General features: G+C 37.1%; 1 protein-coding gene across 3 annotated transcripts in view; it reads right to left on the bottom strand.

Annotated features, from left to right (window-relative positions):
* The window catches only part of TANC1 (tetratricopeptide repeat, ankyrin repeat and coiled-coil containing 1), a 97,808-nt gene that overhangs the window by 50,345 nt on the left and 21,254 nt on the right, over positions 1-26,209 (bottom strand). For 2 of the 3 annotated variants that reach the window (XM_050899492.1, XM_050899491.1), the window contains exons 2-3: positions 19,394-19,468; positions 4,662-4,865 (exon numbers count right to left, since the gene is read on the bottom strand). In XM_050899492.1, coding sequence (XP_050755449.1) covers positions 4,662-4,865; positions 19,394-19,454 — 265 coding nt within the window. In that variant the 5' untranslated portion in view covers positions 19,455-19,468. The remainder of the gene's footprint in view (positions 1-4,661; positions 4,866-19,393; positions 19,469-26,209) is intronic. The other variant, XM_050899493.1, reaches the window with a different exon arrangement.

Here is a 26,209-nt window from a genome sequence, read left to right as displayed (position 1 = left end):
CTTTAAAAGGAAAGCTGTTTCCTTGCTCTGCTCAAGCATGGTGGTATCAATAATTTAAGTCAGTAAACATTTACTTCAAGGGCAGCAGCAGTATCTTTCATTCATACCTTGAACTCCAATAACCAATTTATTGGAACCTCCTTTATAAATCAGTATTTTCATTCTTTTACTTGACTCTCCTAAATCAGAGTACAATCCACTATTACCCCTTTAAGAACACAAACATTGGTTTAGCTGCACACCTGTAAGATTACCAATCCAAACAATGTTCATTCTAGCTTTATAGTAGAAGAAACTCAACTTACTGTGACAGTTTTTCATTTACAGCTCCCCTTCCCAGAGTTGTCCTGCTGACGAACTTTTTCCTTGTTCTGTTTGTTTCTGCTCTTTTATGCACCTCCTCCTCAATGAACTATTTCATTAAGGAAGCTTTTGACTCCAAATGAACAGGTCACTTTATTTCTGCCAATAATTTTAGGCTCCTTAGTAATTTAAGATATATAGTTTCTCTCTTTCCTCCTTTTATAGTTAGAGTTGAGGACTGAACTGGGGCCAGAAACACTGGTACTCTTCCAAGCTCTTCTCACAAAGAAAAAGCTCCCCCACCTCCTATGCAAATAATTAAAACACAACGTCACTCACAGTAGATTGTACAAACGGGATTGTGCAGCTTTCCGTGTTCCAGTGAAGAAGTTCAGCTTGCTCTCCCGTGGTTTTGCCTGCTCATGTGTTATGAGGTTCTAGTGGCTGACCTACTTGCAGACGGATGGGCAAAAAAGCAGCTATGACCACACATGTGCTGCAGCAAAGACGCCTCTCTAGGATGTGTACATTTGTCATCATGCCTGTCCACTGTGATAGGAACAATAAAATAGCTAACAGTGCTAACATACTGGTCTAGCATACGAGGACTGACCAGTTCAGCCTCAAGCCTGAACCCCTACCTAGAGGGGTAGCAGACGAGAGAAAGGAAATGAAAAGTGGGATGCCAGAGGTCAGAATAGCAGTTTCAAAGAGACACCAAAACCAAAGAGTCCTGTGTTTGTCCAGGGCATCCCCAGACTAGCAATTTCCAAATCTGTTCTGAACAGACACCTCTAACTTGCTAAACATTAAGGTATCTAAATGCTTTTCTCAGTGAGATGAGTCCAAACCTGAGAACTGGTAATTACATTATTCATGGAACAAATATGCCCACGATGGAACAAAATCCTCTTAGTCTAAAGGGACAGAATGAAAACACCACACTCCCCACAGTACCTCTGTGGCTAATCCATACTGGCAAAAGCATTCTATTCTCCAAGTCATCTGGAGTAGAAAACTACAAAGAGGTATACAACATTCACATGGAAAAATCATTTCAAGCATAACATCCTTTTCCTACCATTGCATTTTTAATTAAACAAAAATTAGATAAACAAAAAAACCCTGAAGCAACCCAGAAGGCAAAATAACCTTCAAAATTAGCAAGTGTTCACACGAGCAAGAATATGCCTGACTGGAAGGGGGGGGAAAGTACTTTTCCATTATTTTAAATTATAAATTAAACAGCCTCTGTTTGGATTTATACATTGCTTGAATGTAAGTTTACAAACTGGCCTTATATTTTGTTTGTTGTTGTTGTTGCTGTTTTTCACATGGTATTACTGCTAAATGATATAGGAAATTACCAAAATTTACCAAGATGTTCAAAATGTTTGCAATACCTTTTGCTTAACAAGGTACAGTCAAAGAATTTGCTTTCTTTCAGGCATCATCTATCTATGAGTGTGCAACTTTTTAAAAACTTAGGAAATTAAAACATACTTCCATCGTTAACTAAATCACTTTTGGTGGAACTAAAATGGTGTTTTTTCAACAGTTTTATGTGATGGATAACCAGATTGCGAGTGGATGAAGCAATTATAGAAGGAAAAAGTTTGCTCAAGTCCTACTCAAAATGCTGACACATTTTAAAGAAATGACAATGGATAGAAATACTTGCTGCTCAGGCAGTAGTGAAGCCAAGCAAAGAGGGGAAGAACAAAAAACAAAACCAAAAATACCCTTCTGAAGCCACAGATTAACACCCACTCGGAAATATGCAGAAAGGGCAATGAAAGGAAACGCCGTAAGAGCAACTTGTCACTTTAATTAATTTACATTGAAGCTTTTTCTGTTCTAGACATCACCAACTAGAGTCTAATTCTGTGAAAGACTTTGAATGTCAATACCAGTTATGCAAAAATGTAAAACACTTCACAGTGGATTTCTTACTGCAGAATGTTCTTCCATACATCATTTTAAAATTATTTAACCAGGAAAAACTGTTTTTATTCACTGATCATATAAGCATAATTAAGTAGGTATTTTTAAATCAGCAAATATAGATGCAGGACTAGACAAACGTAAGCTAGAGTACAGACAAATTTGCTAGAAAAGCGGAAATGTATTGAGTATGAAGCCCTCAAATATAGATGTTTCCATGAACATTAGTGCAAATAACTATTGGTTAACTATAACTTTTATTTTTGAATTTATAACTCTGAAACACAGTCAGGAAAATCTGACTGTTTTTAATTTACTAACCAAAATTTTTAACTAAAGCTACTCAGAGTCAATAAAAAGTTATGAAAAACTTTTCATAGTATTTAGTGAATATACTCTTTAATCATTACCATTAAGTATATATACAGTATATCGCTTCAGTCTAGTAGACACTAAATAGAATTTTATTTCAAGGAAATAAGTTATGGAAGGGTATCACCTTATATATATGACCATCAACATGCCTGGGTTATATGAACAGAACTACAGAACAGAAACAAAGGTAGAACAAATTATTACATGTCAAGAGACAATCTTTTCCTGGGCTCTGTTACACAGTTTCAAAGACTTTAAAAAATATTAATGATATGATTTACACTGAAAAATACACCTCTAAGTAGTTGCTTTGTCTTCACCTGTAAAGTGAGAGGACCGAAATTAGAATTTTTTTCTACCACTGGTTAGATAACTTCACCACTACATCTTAACTTCAGAATACTACTATAACTTTCCGTGTAATTCTTTCTTCTTTCATCCACCATATCCTGAAAAATCTTTAACTTGCTATTTGTAAGCTGCTAAAGCAGCGTGCTTTGAAATCAGTATATTAGTATACTCTCTCTTTTTATTACTCCAGCTGCAGATGCTAGAGACGTAATTTATATTAAATCATCTTCCATCAGCTATAGTTTGTTGAAAGTCAAAGGAATAGCACAGAATGTTTCCATCAGCATCCTATCACCTGGTTAGATATTTGTACAAAATAATGATACATAAATGCCAATGCATTTACAGCACTTCATAATCTTAAGAAATCTTTTTCTTTGGCTATATATCCCAGTGCAATAACTTTGAAGTCATCACGAATACGGCTTTTCATTCAAAATTTATCAACTGTTACACATTTTCTGCAAGAGAAACAGTTAGCAGCCTATACTCTGCTTATAAAAACGCGTGTCACTAAACTAAATCATGGAGTGGGGAAGTTGGTAAGGTATTATCTCAAATGTACCTAGAATGCAGTTAAGTTTTCCCAACAGCAACAAAACTAAGAGTTAGATCCTGACCTTCACTTAAGTCTTTGGCAAAAATCCTATTTCCTTCTCCATTACAAGGACTTCACCTTATCTTTTAAAGTTGTTTAGCACGCAAATAACTAGTAGTAAGAGACAAAATAACAAAATACCATTCTATGGCTCAAAATTTTTATGTGAACTGCCAAAACCAAGCCAAAATTATTTAAACATGAAGTGAGATTATTATTTTTAAATTTTGAAAGGAAAAATAAATATAGATAGGCAACTTAAACCAAGAATACTTTTTACAAATTGTATTTACTATCCTGTGGCAATTCTTTGAGCAACATTTTTTCTTTAATTTTATGTAGTGGGTCATTAACCAAGACATTTCTCAGTGCTGACAAAAACCAACCTGCGAGACTCTCTGTTCCTAGACCTTATAAACTTTACCACAAAGAACCTCAAAACAACATGTTGAGTGTCTCCACAAGTAATAGGAATATGGACAATTTCACTTGACGCTCAAGCTTTGACCTGTATGAACCCAAGTGATGCTAGCGTGTTGGAATGATTTATATGTACAGAATGCTGATAAAAAGGGAACCAGATGGAGCACCTTATTTAGCAAGGCTCACACATAATTATGCGGTCATTACTAAGGACACAACCACTGAAAATTAACAAGTTTCTTGTCACAACTTCAGCAGCAATTTATCTATTAATACATTTATGTATGTACATACGAGTAAAATAAATGAACTGTAAAAGCCACAAACAACATTCACTCTTACGCAGTCACTAACATATGCATAAACAAAGGTTCTGTCTTCTACCCAACTGATATACTAATCATAAAGAACCAGTTTTAAACATATTTAGACATTTCAATATAGGCATTTGCAATACCAATTAGAACAATTCTTTGCCATATGAAATAATATATTCTGTTTAATCACCAATTACCTTTTTTCCCTGGGAACATGCAAAAAGCATTCACTGCTGTTGTTCTTATTGCAAAAGATGAACATGATTTTACTGTGTTACTTTTATATAAAGTATATAAAAAACTGAGTTGAAGTGCTATGAAGATTTTAGTTGCTCATCAGTTTAATTTACCTGGAGACTTTTTGTTTGATCTTGACTGCATCAAATAGGACTGGCGTGGCAGCAGAGGTGAAGATGGCAGCGACATTGAGACTCCTTTAGCCAAGTTCATTCTATAAGTGTCCTCAGAGACTGGCTGATTGCCAATGGGAAAATCTGCATTGTGGCCAGATGTTGCTATAACCTGCAAGGCATTCTCTGGGCAGGAATCACCTGCTAAAAATAAAATTTTGTCATCCGTTATGTGATATACCAAAATAAAAAGCACAGAGTTGCATTGAAATACAAGTATTTAACATAGGAAAACATATTTGCCAGCAACAATTCAGCATGACTCATCTTACTGTGCACCCTCCACTGCAGAATCCAGATAACCACTGGAAAAATTTAAATACACAAGTAAGCGAGATTTTATTTTACTATAATAGAGACAGCAAGGGGGAAGAAAAACCTCACTTTCAACAAGTAAGTACTTTTCAGATTTCATCCTTAGAGGTAAAACCAAGTTTCTTATGAAGATAAAAGTATTTTTACAGCTGAAAAGGTATTTTAGGATCACTGGGATATCCTGGAAAGTCAAGACCATCTGAAAATACTGTTTACTAAACTCGTTCAAGGAGGAATTTAGTTGTGTTACACATCATTAAAAGGTGGATCACTAAAAGGTACACTCATATATGGCCAGTGTAAGCTTTATTTTTCTATTTTAAAACTGAGAGGTCCAGTTATGTGCAATTTGACAGCAACAGTGATTTTTTACCTAACGAAAAAAAGAGCTATTGGTTCACAACATTCTAAGTGGCACATCAAAACAGGGAAACACACTCAAAAGAGAAATTTCTTGCTGGTGCAGGAAATGCTATTTCAGCTAAATCAAGAATATATTTTCAAAACAACAGAAAAATATATTGCTCACAGTAATGATTCAAAGACAGCAGAAATACATGTTGAAAGTGCTAGGTTTTTCCTAGTCAGATGACAGAAACAGAGCTGAAAAACAAAGGTTAACAACTAACTACAGCTTTTTTAAATATTCAGATTAGGGTATTACTCAATAATTTACATGAACTACTGTTGAAAGTGAATTGGTATGACCAAAGATAAAAAATAGCAAAACAAAACTGATGCAAAGAGGAAAGACAATGGCAGAACATGTTTTAGACAAGTCCATGTGCAACAAGCAGCATGGTTGAACTACTGAAACCCAAGGTACAACTAGAAGAAAAGACAAACAAAGGAGAAGTAATAGCTTTTCAAATGTGAATCCCTCAGACCAGGTTTATTTTCTCACAGTAAGGAAACACTTCAGATAAATGTGGCTCTACAAGATCCGCATTTCTGGTTCATTCTGTTGTCATTCAATTGTTGCCTTCAATTTTTAACAGCTGTTCTCCTACCACATTCCACTACAGGCAGCATTAACTGCATACAACGAACTTCCACACTGTGTCAGAAGGAAAAAAACAAACGGAACCCTTTGAGAAAAGTAAAAATATTTTTGTCAATTTAACTACTGCTCTCTTTTTTTTGAAGTATGCATGGAAGATAAGAAAACCAAACATGTCTGAACGTTAGTTTAATTCCCTATTTTCAAAGGTGCATGTACTTAAGACTATTTGGGTTTTTTTCCTCACAAGAACCACAGGAGGGGTATGTATGATAAATGACCTTGAAGAATGTTATGCTAACTTTTCTTAACATTTCCTAACTGTAAAACTTACTCTCTTTTTCCTCTGAAACCAACTAAACTTCTACCTTCCAAAAGTTCTCCTCTCTGCTCAAACAAAATTCAGAGTAACAGGTAATGATTTTAAGAAAACAACTCTAGTTTCATCAAGTCAAGATGGAAATGAAAAACTAAGTAACTGTAACTTTACATTCTTTTTTGAAGTCCATTGCAACTATTGTAGGAGTATATTGGTTTAAAATCCTGGGAACTAGAAAAGCAGCTTCAGTGTCTTAGCAAGCTAGCTGTAACACATTGTTCTTAAAAAAAAAAAGTACAGTCTAAGTATATATTTAAAATAAAAAGACTAAATATTTCAGACACTATAATCACATATATGAGATTTTTTTGAAACACCAAGATATCTAAATTACTGAGTTCCCATTCACTTTCAGTGGAAAGCAAGAGGCTAAGGATTTTCTTTCTCTGTTCTTTTAGAAATTAAACTTTTGCAATAGCTGTTTTTAAACACAGATTTAACTTTAGGTACATTATTATTTATTATTCAATACAGTATATGTGAGTTTGCTTCATAAATTGTTGAAGAACGCACAGAGAAACTTGTGATATTCCATTTTTTCCTTTGAACATAAGCAAAAAGCAAGGAAGTAGCACAGTAATGCAGCTAACTACAATTAGAAAATACTGGCATTCTTGTTAGAGTTTTTTACTAGATACGTTGCCAAGGTTGTAATTTGGAATTTGCGTAAGTATTCCAGCTGGAATGCTAGTGAGGGGGTGCAAGGGACAAGAGAACAACAAATAAAAATTACCTCCTCCCCTTTCAGGGTTAATAAGTCCACCTACAATTCCTTAATTTCTATTTTCCCTTTTACTATGACACAAACAATCAGTGTTTAATTCATTGTCTTCTTAGTAGACTTGAATTTTGAATTAATTTTAATTTATCCTTCTATATTGTATATGAAACGTTACACCATGGAAGAGAGCTAGATGGGGCTAAATACACTGCTGGCATAACTCTAATCAATAAGTTTAGATTATTTGATCATGACAGATAAACCTTAGCAATTTTTGTTACAGCGGTACTCCGATTTTTCTTATTATTATATTTTCGTGACAGCACCGCGGATACTGTGGGGAGAGGTACAACGATCGGGCTTTCAGGACTCTGACCCTAAGAGCAGTATGACTCAAAAAACAAAAATCCAAAATGCATACCACAGAAATTCTCCTTTTCAATCACCTATGTTCCTAATTTTACAACAAGCTTTTACTTATTGTCACTCACATACCCATGCTGTTAAGATACAATAGCTCTTTAGAGCAAAAAAATCACACCTTGAGAAAATCCAACCATACTGGCTTCAACCTATGAGGACATCACCTCGTCCATGATGTTGGAACATGTTTAAACAGAAATGTATTCTACGGAAGCAGAAAAAAGCACGTTATAAATGAAAAAAGGTTAGGATACTATGGAATAGCAGACAGGTGTTAGACACAAATCATTCCAAGAAAGCAGAAACTGCACAGTTGCTCCTCCAGGACCTTTCTAAAAAACTGTTAACTAAATGCGACACTAGCTAACAGACCTATCCCACATTTGTGACCTCAAAAAACGTAAGCAGCAGGAAGAGAAGGGAACCAACAGAACTCATACACCACAGCCCTCCGAATACAGCCCCAGCCATAGGCACAAACCAGATCTTCTACCAGGAGAACAACTCCCCACAGACACCCGTGATCCAAGAACTCCTCTAACAGTAATAAATAGTAAATGGAAACCTGTGTAGTTTCAATGCTAAAACCTTACATGGACTCAAGGGGCTGTTCACAGAGAAGTAATCTGTTGATGGCAACTAAAAGCTACTTTCAGTGGAGGAAGTCCTCAAGTCCATAAGCAGAGGCTGGTAACAGGGCAAGCAGTACAGCTGCTTGCTTTGTCTTCTCTCTTCCCTACACACCTCCTCAGGGTTACTCTTGCCACTGGCTTTCTCCCTAACAGAAGTAAACATACTCTCACCCCGCAAAAGGGAGCAAGAGGCAAAGAAAGGGGGTGCAGGGGCACAAAGAAGTAAGTGTGTAGGAGGGCAGAACTGGGCAGAAGATTTGGAAATACACCCTGTCCCCAGCTGATGCTAGGATGAGGCTCGCCTTTCTTCACCACATGTAACGGAGTCACAGCAGGAGGAATAGCTGCTTCATGCCAAGGTAAGACTGCGAGATACCGAGTTCCCACAGAGACAATCCAGTTCAACTGAATATTAAAGCACTTGCCTCAGACATATGCAATTTTATAATAGGCTCGTGGGTCTATATCACAGTGAGAGTTACAGGACAAAATCAGAGGCAGATGACCTCTATCTCTTGGTCCTACAGGCTCTTTAAATGCAACTACAAAATTTACTATTCTGGCAGTACAGCATGAAGGGAGGTTCTATATCCACACAAGTAATGTTATTTATGGCTGGTTATAGTTAAATTACACATGTGATAATGTGGGATGGCAAGCTTCATTTTATATGCTTATATCATTCTTTCCTAAGCCTCTGAATCTATCCTGTATATTTAATTTAACCTAATCCTGCATCTTCTATTTTGTAGAAATTGGGCTGATGACCAAATCTACACATTTCATCCAACTTACAGCAAAATTCCCAGAAGATACTTGGATGTACATATATGGCAAGACAGACCCAAAATTAACAAGCTTGTGGGATCCACAAGTTAATACATGATGCTTTCCACACAGCAACTTGATATTAGGGAAACAATACTAGAAAAATGCATGAGTAATAACTGTCAAAATACAATTTGTTATGATGCCCAGATATAACCAGATGCCACACACTGATGCACACAGAAAACCGAAATTATTTGTTACTAACTTAAAGGTTAGTAATTTCAAATATTTTAGCTACAAGAACAATACTTTAAATTTACATTACATTTGTTGGTCTCTACCCCAATGTAAAATAGACAAACACCAGTTCTGGAATAGGAGGAAGATGACCTCTCACAAGTTTTTTAATAATGTCAAACTAAAACATAAGGAAAGGTCCTGTGAAATTCCACTTTCTTATTTTTAAAACCTCTGAGTTGTACATTTTCCGCCGCCAAGTAGCCTCCAGACAAAAAAGTTTCATAAGCATCAATCAACACCAGAGTTCTTATTCAGTGGTCAAAGTAACCATGGAAACAACTTAATAGCTTTAAAAACCACACACAAAAAGCTTTGAGAATGGAAATCAAATCCCAGTTTAGTTGCACCTAGGGATGCAACTGAAAGGCATAATCTGATTAGCAAACTACTTTTTTCCTTAAGATACAAAAAGATAAAAGGATGGATGACTAAAGTAATGATTTTGTAGAGCCTAATATCCTAAAAGAGAACTTGAACTTTAGGATTAAATTAATCCTTCTGTTGAATAGAGAGGATAACTAAAATGAAAACCTTTACAGTGTATATGTCAGTATTAAACATCATAAAACACATCTAATTCTTCATTCAATATAAATTGCTTAGAAACCAGAAGAATGCTAACTACTTTACCAAAATACACTTAAACTGGAGTTTGGTGCAGATGTTGGAATTCAGATTATTTTAACATGAAGGAATAGGACCACAACCTTCAAAACAGTGAAAGCTAAAACAATGAAAATGCAGACTGCTTAAGTCTCAATATCGACAGCGACTGCAGAACAACGTTCCACAGACTTCTCTCAATATGTGTTTCTGAGATGGCCGATTTTGTCTTTTTCTCCCTTAACCTATCTACTAAAGTGAAACAAGAGACTCTCAACCCACTTAAAAAATATACCTGATATAAAATTGTGTGTGCTATAGCAGAAGAAATCTTAAATTGTGCAGTTCTACTTAAGATGTTTTAAAAAACAAACAAACAAACAAACAAACAAACAAACAGTGTTACCACTACAGGATCCTATCACTGAAAAAGGTTCCTTGCAAACACCATGGGGTGAAGTGCACCGACAACACCTCCCAAACAAATGAGACCTTGATTATAACAGCCCAGCCCTGACCAGATTACTCTGGCATGAATTGGAAAGCAAAGAAGCAGTAAACTTTGCCATGTAACAGTTGCAAACTTTGCACTTTTATAACACATTTGGGGCAGGAGACCAGAAGGTGGCAAAAACCTGGGTACCACTGCTAACTATCCTTAGGAAGAGAGAATGTTAACAGGACTGGTCGAGGGCTACGTGTCTACCCAGGCCACTGCTGGCTTATGTCGACAGTCCTCCGAGATGAATACACAGTGAAGACAAAAAAGAAATCAGTATTCTCTACAGAAGAGAACACAACCAGCATTAAACCTGGTGGCTGGCTCAGTCTCAACCTGCATGCAATTGTTCTGTCTACAAACTGCCCTGACATTTCTATTGGAACAGAGGAATCACTAAATTTGTCAGCCACTAGTGTATTGTTGTTAAAAACTGTGAGGGCGGTGGAGCAGTGGAAAAGGTTGCCCAGGGAGGCTGTAAAGTCTCCATTCCTGGAGATTCTCTAAAGCCGACTGGAGACAGTCCTGGGTAACCGTGGTGCTGCATTTCTGTGATAACTTCTGCATATACAGCCATCACTGAAACTCTTGTAAAGCTCTTTGGAGAATCTTTACCAGTAAAAGCTTAAAAAGTGAGCTTAAGAGGTATAATTCCTTTGCTATTTTAAAGCAAGCATAATGGTCTGAGTTGAGACGGAATGAAATCACATTGACACGGGGAGCATGCAAAAGATTTTAACGACAATAACTACTGCTGGGTTATTTTGTTAGTTGCTTTACATGAGGCTTCTGTTCTCTTCACCCAGCACCCCATGATACCTCTGTGAAAACTGCTGAGTTTTTAAGAACAGCACAAGTAGCAAACTGTACCAATCTACATGCACACACAGCACTATGAAAAGACAGACTGTCTCTGCAAACAGGAATATTCAACATTCAGATGTTCTTACATATTACTACTGACAGTCTTATTAAACTTTGTTCTGCTTCGTAGGATGTGTTTCATCCTAACAAATACTAAGAAAAGATGAGACTTTACAGACAAGTTCAGAAGGAAATTATGAGTGGGGAAAAAGAAATTAGTTGTATGGCATGAGGAAAGCCATACAATCGGAAAGCACTTTCCAGAACGAGGCATCACTATGTCTAAGTAATAAGAAACTGTTTAAAGATTACCAAAAGCAGTGGTTTTGGCATTAAAAAAAAAAACAAAACCAACAAACAACAGCCTTCTACATTCCATTCCCATCCTATTTTTCAACAGAACTGACAGGCAACTGTAGACAGAACTCTGTAGCAGTCACTGTGTATAAGGTGCTTTATTTTAATTGCAAAACACTGGTAATTGCCCTTTAAAGGATCTGTGTCTTTCAAAACTAAAATGCTTACATGTGTGCGTGTACTTGTACGTACACAGCCAGTCCAACTTAGTGAGAAGGCAATCAAGGAGGACGGAAGGAGCCAAGCGACCCGGTCTTTCCAGTTAGGACAAGGTAACCACTCACACTACCACCAACACTGACCAGGAGTTGAAGAAAAATTAATGGTAAGTGAAGTAGTTCATCAGCTAGCCTCTGGGATAAGAAAACAGGCTTCAGTCATGTAAAATACATGCATTAGGGAAGATCAACATTTAATTCTTTTGCTGGAGACTCTGGAGAGACCAGAAAAAGGGAGAAACTAGCCTGGAATGGGAAGAAAACTCATTACAGCCTGAGTAACAGAAGCAGTGAAGTGCACTGAGTGAGAAACAAACCAAGTAAAGATTAGAATAAAAGGTCCAAAAGGACAATCTCCGCCAACTATGCTTGTACTTGACATTATTTGCTCACTTTCTGGCATTTATTTCTCAACTCTGGATTACTTTTTCAGTACACAAAATACTAATGTTCTCTTGCAGTGCTTACTTTAAAAAACAACCAATTTTTAAAGAAAACAGTGATAAATAGAGGTTATTAGGGCCACTGAAATAATTTCTATTTGTGTGTTTCAAGGGCAGGATCTTTTTTTTTTTTTCCCCCTGTTTATATGTACATGGGATATATCACTGGAATTAGCTTCTGGGAAAAGACATTCACCACATTAACTACTCACTGCTCAGCAAAAAAAAGGAGTTTAAACTCTTAAATAACTGTCAACAGCCACAGAAAGTGGGCAAAGCAACACAGAATAATCAAAAACAGCTCCATATTTTAAGCATGAAACAATGCGTCTTCTGTTGCAAGATATTTTTAGAGTAACAACAAAAAGTCAAACTGAAGCTTGAAAGTATTCCAGCACAAGTTCAATGTTCCAGCTAGTGCATGTGTACTTTATGCATCACAAAGTCCCTTTGCACTTAAAATTCAAAGCCTAGTATCAGAGAGAGTTTGGACAGACAAAACCAATTGAATTTGCATATTTAGTTTTAAAATGCAAACTTATTTTATTTAATGATTTCAAGCCTTTCAATTTGCCAGAAGGGTATGTGAAGCTCTCAATGTTCTCAGCTTGGTTACAAGTATATTAGTCAAACAGAAATGTTTAATGAGACATAATGCAAGAAAGGTGGGGTTCAAATATGCATTTCACTAAACAAGTGCAGCTGAGAGTTGAACCTTTACTGCTACAGGCAAATAACTCCAAAACCACTTAATTTTAAAATAATAATTAAGTAGTGGGGTTTACTAAAGGATTAGGCCTTCTTGCATAGCAACTTCACTTCTATTTTAAAGTAGCAATTTAGTTGCCATTAGCAAAACAAAATTGTGTCAGTGAATTTAAGCACATTTATCTTTATCATTCAAAGTGCTGCACTAGTGCTGTGCATCAGGCTTGTAACAGTGGCCTATGATAATAGGAAAGGGAGAAAAAAACCCCAAGAATGGCAGAACATCATACGAGCAATCACAGCCCATGCCTTTGAAAGCCATTTTATTTTTCAAAAAGAATACTAAGTGTAATCTCAATTTCTTAATTGTATCTGATCATATGTAAAAAAAGGAAGAAATTTCAAATTCACAGATTTCATCCAATTTGTTTAATATAAAATGTTGATAAAGAGCAAGGCATACAAACAAAATAACTGAGAGTATGCCAATCTACAACAGAACATAATGCAGAAATAAAAGCATCCATTCTATCCTAACATTCAAAAACTTTGTACACTCATATTTAGGTCAAAGATACTTATATAAAGACACTGGAATACAAGAAGAAGAAAAAACAAAGGAAACTAAGTCTCAAAAGAGTATTGTAAAAAATTAAGTCTGATCTACAGGACAATCAAACAAGACCCAAGAAAGATTTATTAATATGGAACTTTTTTGTAGCCCAAATTAAAAAAATCTGAATATGAAGACAATCACTGAAAGTACGATGCATATGAATACATAAGCACTTCAATACCTTTTATTTCATCACCCAGAAATCAAAAACACTGATCTCATTTCTCCAGATTCTCTACCTTTAAAGCACTATAATACTACAGTCTAAACATTACCTTTTTGTTGACATAATAATTTGTCCCTTGTTATGTGAGCACTACATGAATGTCTAACAAGCCTTTAAGCTGGAAAACCTGAAAGTCCCAACTACTTACCACATTAATTTCTACTGAAATCAACGGAGTTTTCATGCATACCCTGTACAACATCTCATGTTAAACTTCTGATGGGATTTAGTGCAGGAAGAACATGGCAAACTAAGCACAATACTTCCATTATTCATGTTCCTTCAGGCCTGATATTGGGTCAACAGAACAACAATGCTCATGCTACTAAAAAGCCATCTGAAATAATTGAGCTTGTTCTGTAGAAATTTAATATACGGGATCTTCTTTTCTTTTTAAGTTGAAATACATTACAAGTACTTTGTATTGAATGGTCTTTTGCTTAGTAAGTAAAAAAAAAATGCAGATTCCCAGAATGCAGGCAAGTTGCTGGCTTTAGGACAGTTAAAGAAAACAAACATAATTATATACTGCAAAGCCGCTGGCAGCATTAAAAACCAACAGGAAATACTAATACAAATCTCTCTCTGAAGCAGTTTTAAGCATTTAAGAATGAGTAGCTGAGTAGAACTTCTACTAAAACAATCATAATCAAAAACTATTTTTTGTTTATATTCTGAATCTTATGTATATTTTTTATACTATCACCTCATCATGGACACAGACAAGACTTGCAGGTAACCTTGTAGAACTTGAGTTCGAACAACAGTCTTCTGGCTCTGTTTTCTTGAATTGTGACACTAAGATATGAAGTTTCTTTGCTATACTAAAATAAAAAAGGTCAGCTCCTTCCAAGAGAGGCCAGAGGCAGAGAATCTCCCAGTGGCTACAGAGGTGAACTTAAAAACCTCAAAGAAAGAAACTGGAAAACATACAATCCACAAATCAACTATGAAAACAACATAGAAGAGAGAGCAGAAAGAAATTTCCAAGGTAGTTAGAAACAAAGACAGGGTAGAAATAAAGACAAAGAGACGAGATTATCTTAAATCTAGAAAATAAAGTCCATTAACAAAACAAAGGCAAAACGCAAAGAATAAGGAAAGAAAACGGGCGCCTTAAGCAGAAGTCATAAGGACTAGTCACAGTTACACTAAGACTCCCAATCAAAAAGGCTAGCTCTGCCACTTCTTACTAGAAAGACAGCTTCCAAGGAATTTCTAAAGGACTTGAAAACTCTTTCAGAGTTTAAAGAGATAATATTTATTTGATGATAATAACCTGACAAAGAGAAGCAGATACCAAATTTTTACCTTGTTTCTGAGACTGAATGAAAACCTTGAGAAACAAAGGGAAACTGAGAGAGTAATTGCTGTACATTTCCAGCTCAGTGTACATGAGACAGTATAAAACCACAGATTACCTTCTGGGACACAAAAATTAATGCTCCTGTTTGCCCTCTTCCTGCTTGGTTCCAAACATTCACAAAATAGTTTTCTGTTACTTTAATGTGACAGGTGCAGATTGTGTTTTTTTCCCCGTCAAGTTCTGTCCTTTACCAAGTATTTATATCACTTTAATAGAAGGAACAGGGACAAGACAAAACAAAAATCAACTTACAGATACTTATTTCCATACAACAGAAGTAACTATGTCTGAAGGGGTATAAAGACAGATTGCTTTATACTGCAGAAAACCTGAAAAAAAGCTGGATGCAGAAAAAGCTTGATGCCTGGGTCAAAAATCGGTTTGTTTGAAATTCTGTTCCTTTGGCACATCAGTTCACCTAAATACGGTATCAACTACCTTGTCTTCAAATCCACGTTTAGAAGTAAGTTTAGTAAGTTTTGTTTTGAAAAGTTGCTCTATGCATAAACAACATGGTCAACACTGCTCTCTTTTCATCTATGTTCATGTATGTTTGTACATACTGATATACAATCATATACGCAATTACATATGTGCATGCTTAAACACAAAAATTTTGCTTCATTTAGATTTTACCTAATCCTACAACAGCCACCTACCTATCAATGCCTCCCAGCCACATCTAAATAAACCCATTTTAATACAACAATTGTAGAAGTGAGACCCATCCAAAAGTGAGATTCGCACATGACAGTCTTCCACCACATTAGGGCAGAACTTGTTTATATAAAGACCCTCTACCAGTCTTTAGCATAGCTCTTCAGTCTCTCTCCCAAAAGCATCAACACTAATTCTGGCAACCCTCTTTTTCAAGATAACCCTGAATTTTAAAAGTTATTAAAAATGGTAATTAACATACTCAGCAGCTAGATTTCAAAAATATTATGCACCTCTGCAGCTCTTAAGCCCTTATGTCAGGGTAAATGAGGAAATTCTAACATTAAAATCCATACAAGCAATTTTTAAAAAAAACAGTCCTAATTTCTTTTTGTTCTTTAACCCTTTTACAGACTTTTTAATACTACAGTTGTGCCTTCAATCCAGGAAAAAAAAACCCCAAACATTCCTATTTGCACTGGTTCCGCAAGGCTAACAGATGTAAAACCAATAAGATATAGTTAATGCATAAACAGGAAGTTCTATTCAGTAAAACAGGAATCATCCCACTCAGATTTGAATTACGCAGACTTCCAGGCATTCCTTTTATGCACAAGTAAACCCACGGGACAACAGGGGTTACTTCAGTTTAAGAATAAGCTACTGCAGTTTAGCCTAAACCTCTTCCGATTTGACTTCAGCTAGAGTAAAACAATCACAAGTGGTCAAGACAGAGCTTTCAGGAGTTACTGCTCCTCAGCTGCAATTCAACACCGCAACGTCTCTCCTCTGTCTACTGGGATGCAAAGTATGATAGATTTAGCCACGCACCTTAGCAGAAGTTTGCAAGCACATTCACACAGTGAATTCTGAAATGGCTATGGCAGCTTAAGATTTTACTACTTTCTAGCTGTTCAGCATTACTCCTACACTGGGTATATATTGAAAAAAGATCACAGAAGTCTTCCTAATTGGGTTCAGTTTGGCACTACTGAGCTGCGCTCTCTCATCCACTTCCTGCTACATTCTGAAGCTCTGAAAAACCTGAAAACTTTTTCAAAGCTTCATCAGCAAAAAAATCAAATCTATGTGCCTACGAAGCTGAGAGAAGCATCTAAATTTACTATTGCATTACTCTCTTAAATGGTGGCTAGAAGGAGGGATGTTTCCACATTAACTGTCTCTCAAGTCAGCTTCCATCATTAGCATGCATTTTCACTCTCTTCACAGTTCTTTGGAGAGTAGTAAATTTTAAGAGCTGTTGCTGTTATTAAGGACCTGAAAGGCCATGAAATGGGACAACTCTACAATCAAAAAATTTTCCATTTCTCATTGTTTGGAGTTTAAGGACCAGGGAGAGGAGCGAGCAAAAAATAAGCTCTACAAAGACCAATGTTCTTTGCTTTGCTTCACATCTTCTCTAAAAGCTGAGAAATATCTTACAGCTGAAAGAATTGGAAGGTCCTTTGGAACAAAAGAGAAAACTATTAAACTGAACACAACTTTACAGCCAGGACTTCCTGTAACACAGAACAGAATGCACACATTTCTTTTCAAACTTTTCACAACATCTTCAAATACAAAATAAGCCAAAATCTCTGGAATCCACTGTATAAATTAATTACTTCCTTTTAAAAAGTGGCCCCTGCACTCCTCCTTAGTCTAGCTTTCACCAGCCAGGCACTATTCACCAATTTTTCCCAATATTTGGTTTCCATAACATTCACTTCATACATGAAACTCTAAAGCTTTGCTTAAAAAACAAAACAAAACACCCAAACCAAAAATGAAACAAAAAAACCTCCCACACTCTAACACTCCCCTTGGTGTTCAGAAATACAGCAGCATTGTATTTGTAAAAACAAAGGGAGACAATCCTTTCTTTTGCACACGTTAATCCAGACAGATGTGATGAGATCCTAAAGTAAAAAATATGTGTTTTCTGACCTAAAGGAAAAAGGCTTTTCAAGCTTCAGATTTTAATCAAAGCCTGGTCAAAGCTCCATTCCAAACAGCCTGATTTTCCTTTTGAGCTTAAACCAACTTCCATCTAGTATTTTAAGGAAAAATGTACCAATGAAAGCCTCACCACAGGAATCTTTAGCCCGCTGTATTTAAACAACTCCAGCTGGTAACTTCAAGTCAGCAGTACACACAAAATTAACAGGATGCCTTTCGTCTTGCTCTGTGATCACTTCTGTGCATCTTTGATCTAGTGTCAATGTTTTTTCTTTTCAGGATAGCTCTCATCATTCAGTCACTTAGAAAGAAAGCGTGGTAGAGTGTAAACTTCAGAAGACCACAAGAATTTCCTGAAGAACATACTACCTGCCAGATGAACACAGAGCTGCTTTTTGCAAAAGAACACTTAAAATATCCTCCCCTTGTAGGACTCAGTATAACTCAGCATAGTTTTAAAAGCTGCAATGCAAGATACGTATATAACTTGCTTGTCAAAGAAAACATGACTGCATTCTTTTAAAGGTTCTGACAAATGTGAATGTGGTAGTCTATATTACATTCTGTACTTAATACATTAAAGGAATATTTGGTTTTATATTTTTTTTATTCTGGAAGTAATAAATATGTGTTGCCAAAGAGCATAAATTCACTCTTATAGATAATTTAGGATCTAACTCATCAGAAAATCAGATGTATTAGTCTACATCAATAGTTTAAAGTTAAGAATTTAACTGTGAAGAAAAGGTAACTGCCACTCAGGTCCATCAGCTTCCTAGCCATTGCAGCAAAGACTTCAGCATGACCTGCACAGAGCAGGCAGGTTTAATACTCAGCCACCAACACCTGCACTTCTGTAACTATTACTCCTTCTCAAAGGGCATTGCTGGTCCTTCTCTGCCCTCAAAAATGGCAGAGTTCTTAGTTATCATTTTTCCTGAAAGGCAATACAGATAAGTAGCGGTCTACTAAGTTTATGATTAATAGTAAAATAAGCTTTATTTTTTTTAAAGTAAAATTTGTTGATGATTAATTTTACCTTCAAAAATCTCTGTAGTTAGAGCAAAAACTAGAACATGATAGAAGTTTGATAATCAACTTAAAAACTTTTCACTAAATTTATTTTCATTAATTTTTTTTCTAAATACATGAATAATAAAAATTCTATCGCCCATAATACACAATGGTTTTTTTCTATAATCTAATTGAATAAGTAGTTTAAAATATATTTCTACAGGTCAGGGTTCTGAACCTCTGGCCTTGGGCAGTGTTTAAGCTGGCAGGACAATACACAGAGCCTGCTCTCCGTATTTCTATGGCAAGAACCAAGAGCAAGCTGCTCTCATCTGTCGTTCCAGGCAGCGGTTCAGGAACGAGTGCACTGGATACTTCCAGGAAGCTTTAGACCTGCTACTCATGCTCTGCACAGAAGCAGCTCGGCCAAAACGGAGGGGAGGGCCTATGGGCTACAGACCTCCCTGCAGCCGGCGTCAGCAACAGGAGTCACCCGCTGCCCTAAAGATGGGGCATCACTGCTGCAACAGAATAAATTTAATTGCTGGATTTATAATGCACAACTCATCTACATGATAAGATATTTTATTAATATTCATACCTGAGTCTTTCTTGTTCCCTTTTCCACCCTCTCGGCTCTTTTTTAAAACTGCCTTTAACATTTTAAATGTTGCTCCTAAAGGATAACAGAAAGAAACAAAAATAAATGCAATATTAATAACGTCCGTTCACACAAAACTGAACAAAACAAAGATAGGATCAATACACATAAAACAGTGAGGTAATCAGAAGAAACTTTTTGGTAGTTACATTTACTTTTTACAACATAGCTTGGTTAAGCAAAGTCCTGATGCACAAGGAATGTTTTAATACTTGAACTAAGCAATTAGAGTCCACTGTCTTCTTATACAGAAAAATAATACAGCATTCTCCACATTCCACATGTAATTAAGGTTATAAGGCTAAACCCGTGTAAGTTACTGTAAGACACTCTGGCAAAAATAAACAGAATAAAGGTCTAACTCCTGACCGGAGTTCATCAGCATAGCTGGGGGAGCAGGCGACATGTCAGAAATCAGCTGGAGACTCCAAACTGCAGGAGCGTAAAACAGATGGGTGACAATAGGACATGGTATCACCACACAGCTGTTCTTTACCTATATGCAATGCACTGTTGACCAACACAGAAAAAGCTGAACAAATTCCCTAAATCACTGCACTGCTATGTACATGCCTATGTGCCCACATATCCATGCCTGAGTACAGGCATTTCTGTCTTCCACATCTCAAATTTAACAATCAGCTTCAAGTGAGCAGCAGTTGCAGATTTCAGAGGATTATTAATTATAAGAAAAATATACCTGGGATGTAAACCTGGAAGACAGTTAATTTGTTTCCGATAACTAACTTAATTTACAAAGCAAGGAAAATGGAATGAAAGGAATTATGAAGAGCACTTCTTTCTCAAAAAAGCTTTCTGGAGCACCTATAAATTCTAATTTCATTTGTTTTCTCTACTGAAAAATTCCAAAGATATCTCATTTTAGAAAACTTGCAGTACAGAATATGCAACAAGAAGGAAAAAAAAAGTAATCTGACTATGCCATCTTACGTAATGGATTGCCATGAAAACCACATGGAATCAACAGGAAAAGCAAAAATCTTCCATCCAAAAAATATGGATTCTTCGGAAAGTTCACGTCTTTTTACGAAATAAGGCAGAAAAAGAAAAATCAGTACAACAGAGTTCTTAAGCTTCTACAAATAACCTGAAGCACATACAACTAATACTAATTGGAAAAGCGGAACATTTCCAGAGCCTGTATTATAGTCAACGCACAAATCCCTGGGTCAGTTCCACACAGGTACAGCTGTGCACACAGCTGCCTGTTTTTCTTGTGGCAGGGTAACATCTCAAGCAAGTTGTACTAATCAAGTTACACTCCTTAGTATCACACACCATAGGGCAAGCAGGCAGCAAACACACTATGCTCTCTGGCAAAGTATCTGCTAAGGATTACACACAGGAAAAAAATGACGCTCTGCTAATACTATCTCTCTGCAAACTACAGGAGTAAAACAAGTTCTGTAGTATTTTCAGGTGTTTCCCAAAGAATGTAAACTAAGCAGCCCTCTCCAGTTTCAGCACTAAAAAAATTGAAAAAGCCCACAAGAACACCCCCAAAACTGGATCATCTAACTAAAAATCTAAACAAACTAAAAGGAAGAAAATTATGATTATTTATGGAATACAAACCACAAATAAATTTCTGAAAATAAGCATCACACTATACTAGAATGTTGAATGCCAGTTGGGAAGAGTGAAGCAGTTTTTTTAAACATATACTCTATGTGCTTATAATACCAGTGACTCAATCATATTCTACAGGCAAAGGCTATATGCCAGCTCTCAATACATCCGTCCAGCAATGTAGAAAAGGCTGGATTGAAAGAACATGGTTAACGACACTCCCCTGAACAATGCTTAATTTTTTGAAAATAAGAAAGTATCTCCTAAAACTCAACCACAAGACCATGAGAAGGAAAAGCTAAATGCAACATGAGGAAACATTCTCCCTTCCTCGCTTGTCTGGATGAGCTAGACAGACAATCCACAACAGGAAAGAATTTTCTGAGATTAACAAACAGCACTGACAACTAGAAAAAGAAGTTTAAAACAGAACAACCTGAACCAAAAATTTAACTGCAGCCCTGGTTACTTCCTTTGAAATACCATATACTTCATGTTCTCCAACAGCCAATTACTGGGGGGACGAGAAAGATAGTTAAGTACTGTATCTCCACTCTCACTCATCATGTGTGTTCCCCAACCGTTTCCCCTTTCCCAGTACTTATGCCTTCCAGCTTTGCAAAGGAAAAAAGAAGCACTTCTCCCTTGTACAACAGCTTTCACAAAAAGCAGTAACAAGGAAAAACGACAAGTCACGTCCTCAGGTACACTGTTACAAAAACAGGAAGAATTATCTTTCTGAGAGACTCAGACATGGTCAGCTGGAAACAGCCCATCTGATGATATGAGAAAATAAACCACTTATTAAGTTGTATGAAGACCAACACTGCCTTTAAAACAAAGAAAGTCATCATTCCACTCTATCTGGTACTAATGAGGCCTCTGGAGGAGCCTACATCCCATTGCAGGCACCAGAATTCAGATCTGGACCAGGTGGAGGGAACAGAGAAGACAACGCCAGAGATCGGCGGTCTAGACACTGCAACTTAAGAGACTGAAAAGGTTGTTTGTTTTTAAGAGCAGAAGACTTAAGGAGAAACCTAGCTACATTAGCCTGTTATATATTTTAAGACTGTTACACAGAATGGAACAATCTATCCTATATATCAACTCTTGATAGACCAAGTAATATGAGTCTGCTTTGCAGCAGACAAAATTTAGCTTAGACACTAAGAAAAAACTTCCTAGCGGTACAGACAACAAACTACAGGAAAACTGCCAGCCCATAAGGAAAGAGTGGAATACTTATCTCTGCAACAGACATCTGCAAGAAAAAAAAACCACACAACTGGTTGTGGCTGGAGTAAGAAGTGTTGGGCTGAGGATGAAAGATCCAGACAAGTTGACATATTTCATTTGCATGACAGTTGTTAGTGGATGGGGACAAAACCAAAACAAAACCCACAAGACAAGCCGTAAACCTCACAAGCTTCTGCTTCAGGCATGAAAAAAGACTGTAAACTTTAAAGCTTATTTTTCTTCCAATTCTATCAAAAGTTGCTTAATAATGGAAATCTTTCAAATGGATCGGATCTGTAAGCTGGAGGATGTACTAAAAGACCTTTGAAAAGCCCTCCCCACACCTGTTTTCTGTGGTGTCAGACTTCAGCCAAGAGGAATACACAGGCTCCAAAAGGTTCATCAGAAAGCTGTAACTAGTTATCAAATAGCTAGTTATGAAACTGTAGATAAAAAGGAAAAAAAAAAACGTAAAAAAAGGGTTGAAACTCTGAAGATTTAAGCGGCTTTCCTTTCTTTAACAACTGGTATCTCTTATAGAAATTTAGTCCATGAGGAAGAATGTAATTTTCTGATTAAACAGTCTCTGGGTTTTTTTTGAGAGAGTCATATGAACACTTTATGGTTTTGGAAATCAAATTCATCTTCAAACAGTATTAACAGATCAAGAACCTAAGAATATCTTCCATAGTTTGAAATAGGTACAAGGTAAGAGTGACTTTACATTAAAAATTATGTATAAAAGCACTATTTGAATTATTACAGATATTCTAATGTTACAGACAGCTAACTTCCCTCTATCCCTATAAAATATTGCTCTTTATTAGGTATGGAAAAAGGTATTTAAAAATATTATTTCTCATAACAGTACAAGATTAAAATTTGCACATTAAACAAAAAAGGCAATAGACTGCTCAAACACCTTAAACGTATTTTTCCTAAAATTGGAATGATTCACTTCCCAAGTTTATTAAGTATTCTTTCAGAATAGGTTCCTCCTTGTGCATATCATGTAGGCTGCAATGGCTGTAAAAACATGCACATCCAGTGTGCACTGCATGTACTTTGGCTATACAAAATAATTAAAAGTGCTGTAGTGAATGTTCTTTGCTCAAAGACCAGGCTTCTTTGATGTTTTCTGAATCACACAGCTGTGTAAAGTACAGTACTGTTACAGGACAGCTGTGATATACATTTCATATCTATCAGCCAAACTCTGAGAAGTCTTCATTGTTATTTCTTCCGGCAAACCGTAGACTCCAGCTCCATTGTTCTCTTTCCTATGTTCTTGATCACCATTCTAAAAAGGATCTTTCTAATTTTAGCACAAAACTCTTAAAAAAAAAAAAAATCTGAAAACAACTGTTCTGATTTGTCTCAAATCCTTCCAGCCACTTCACACCATAAGATACTGGTCCATGTATTTGGAACTAACACAGACTTTGTGCTTCATAGTCAGACACTGGTCATTTGTTCCAGAAACCTAGATATATAAATTTCACATTAATATTACAATTTGAAGGTCTTATGTTCTTTGGAGCCCATTCTTATATGTAATTGGACAGCTCCTTAAAATGAAAATTTTCTCAGCTCATTTTAGTACGTTGCAATTGAGGTAACTGTACTCAAGGGTATTGTAGCTTTTAGCGTTACTAGCAGGCATTCACAGGTTCAGTTAGAGCATTTAGTGCAGAAAACAGTGTTCAATCATATAATTTAAGGCTGAAACATAATGTGTATATATATAGAAGAATGGGAAGTCTAATTAGAGCTGCAGAGACATTCTTAATTTGGTATTCCCTAACTTCTGCCTGGCTTTGAAACATTAATGTTTCCTCTAAAACTATTCAGTGTTGTGTATTGTTGGTATGTTGTATGATAAATTTTACTTACAAGCATTTTAAAATCTCTTAAGTCTTGCAGAACAATAGTGACTTTATTAAAATTCAGCTGGTATCACCACATGAACAAGGAAGAAATAGTCTACCTGAAGCCTTGCTGAAGTTCACAGAGCATGTCTCATCCAGCTCTGGATGCTTCCCTCCCCCCAAGTGATCCAGCTTAGTGGTGTAAGGCAACCAGAACCAAAAATACAAGAGCGTAATTATGAAAGAGTTTGGTTTCATAAAGCTGATCGTCGGGGGGGGGAGCCTACTGCAAGTGAAGACAATGACATTGTTGCAAGAGAACTGGGTCTTTCTTAAGAAAAATACGGTAATAATAAAACACAACATTTACAGGATCTTGAACAGGTGCAGTGCTAAAAGAAACCCTCCATAGCAGCTCAAAGAGAGAAGAAATGTGAGCCTAAAAAAAGTCAGTGGAAAAAATAATGGGTGCAAAGAGGAATCCAATCGATAAAGAGGCAATGGGCACAAACTGAAACACAGGAGGTTCTCTCTGAACATCAGGAATACTTTCTCACTGTGAGGGTGACCAAGCACTGGCACAAGTTGCCCAGGCAGGTTGTGGAGTCTCCCTCCTTGGACGTATTCAAGAGCCGTCTGGACATGGTACTGGGCAACCGGCTCTAGATAACCCTTCTTGAGCAGGGGGGTTGGACAAGGTGACTTCCCGTGGTGCCTTCCACCCTCAACCATTCTGTGATTAATGAAGACGTTGGGCAGGATTAGACTCAGTATTGACCCCTGAGGTACACCACTAGTTACTGGCCTTCAACTAGACTTCGTGCCACTGACCACAGGTATGACATGCATTTCACATTGTACCATTTACGGTACACTATTCCCTTTGAGTTTATCCATCCTGTAGGCCAATATACTGCACATACTGCTTTTAAGGGATAACCCTCACTCACACTCAAAAGAAGAGAAATGCCTTGAAATGTATCTAACATACTGAGGGAGGGCGATGGGAATAGCAGGAAATGCAACTGTAAATCTCTTAGGATGGTTCAAGTATGTTCCCTTTCTCCCAACAACTCACCCTGGATCAAACTCCCAGCAGAGGCAGTAAATAACCAGCTCAAGGTGCTACAGAGAGGACACTTTCTGCCTCTGAAGAAAACCTCACGGCACAGACCAAAATAAAAACATTACAGAAGCTAGCCGTACTGTAGTAGAAAGTGCATTCTAACTTGCTCAATCTTACTTTAAATGGCATATGCCTCCCAGTACTACAAGACCTAAAAATTCTAATTATCAGATTCCAAAAGGAAAGAAAAACAACTACACGGCACCAGGCTTGCTGGCGTCAGATGGGATTCACCTTTCTCAAAGTGGAAGCGGGGCTCATTGATGGAGCTTTAAACTAGACTTAAAGGGGGAGGGGGATAGTATCAGGCTTGCCCGTGACAAGCTGTGGGATGACACGCCAAGGTTAGAGGGACAGGATCCTAGTGAGGGCCCTCAGGCTGTTGCTCTGAGACGTGCTGGGTACACTGCAGCACACTTGAAGTCCTATGGAGATGAGCCAGGGGCTCCTGAGGTCATAGGAGCCAACAGGGAAACACCAGTGAAATACCTCAAAGGAATTAAGGTGTGTTCCTCTAAGAAGGTGACACAGCCAACAGCCCACCTGAAGTGCCTCTACACCAATGCACGCAGCATGGGCAACAAACAGGAGGAGTTGGAAGCCACCGTGCTGCTAGAAAGCTACAACCTAGTTGCCATTCCTGAAACTTGGTGGGACGAATCCCACGACTTGAGCGCGGCTATCGATGGCTACAGGCTGTTCAGAAGGGACAGGCGAGGAAGGAGGGGCAGAGGCGTTGCCCTCTACATCAAGAAACAGAGTGTGAAGAGCTGTCTCTGAAGACTAGCCATGAGCAGGTTGAAAGCTTATGCGTAAGAATCAGAGACTGAGGCAAAAAAGAGAACCTTGTAGTTGGTGTCTACTACAGGCTACCCGATCAAGGGGAGCCTACTGACGAAGCCTTCTTACTCCAGCTACAGGAGGCATCATGAT

Source organism: Gymnogyps californianus, chromosome 7 (genome assembly GCF_018139145.2).
Source record: "Gymnogyps californianus isolate 813 chromosome 7, ASM1813914v2, whole genome shotgun sequence".
NCBI lineage: Eukaryota > Metazoa > Chordata > Aves > Accipitriformes > Cathartidae > Gymnogyps > Gymnogyps californianus.
This window is presented reverse-complemented; position numbering and strand designations above follow the sequence as displayed.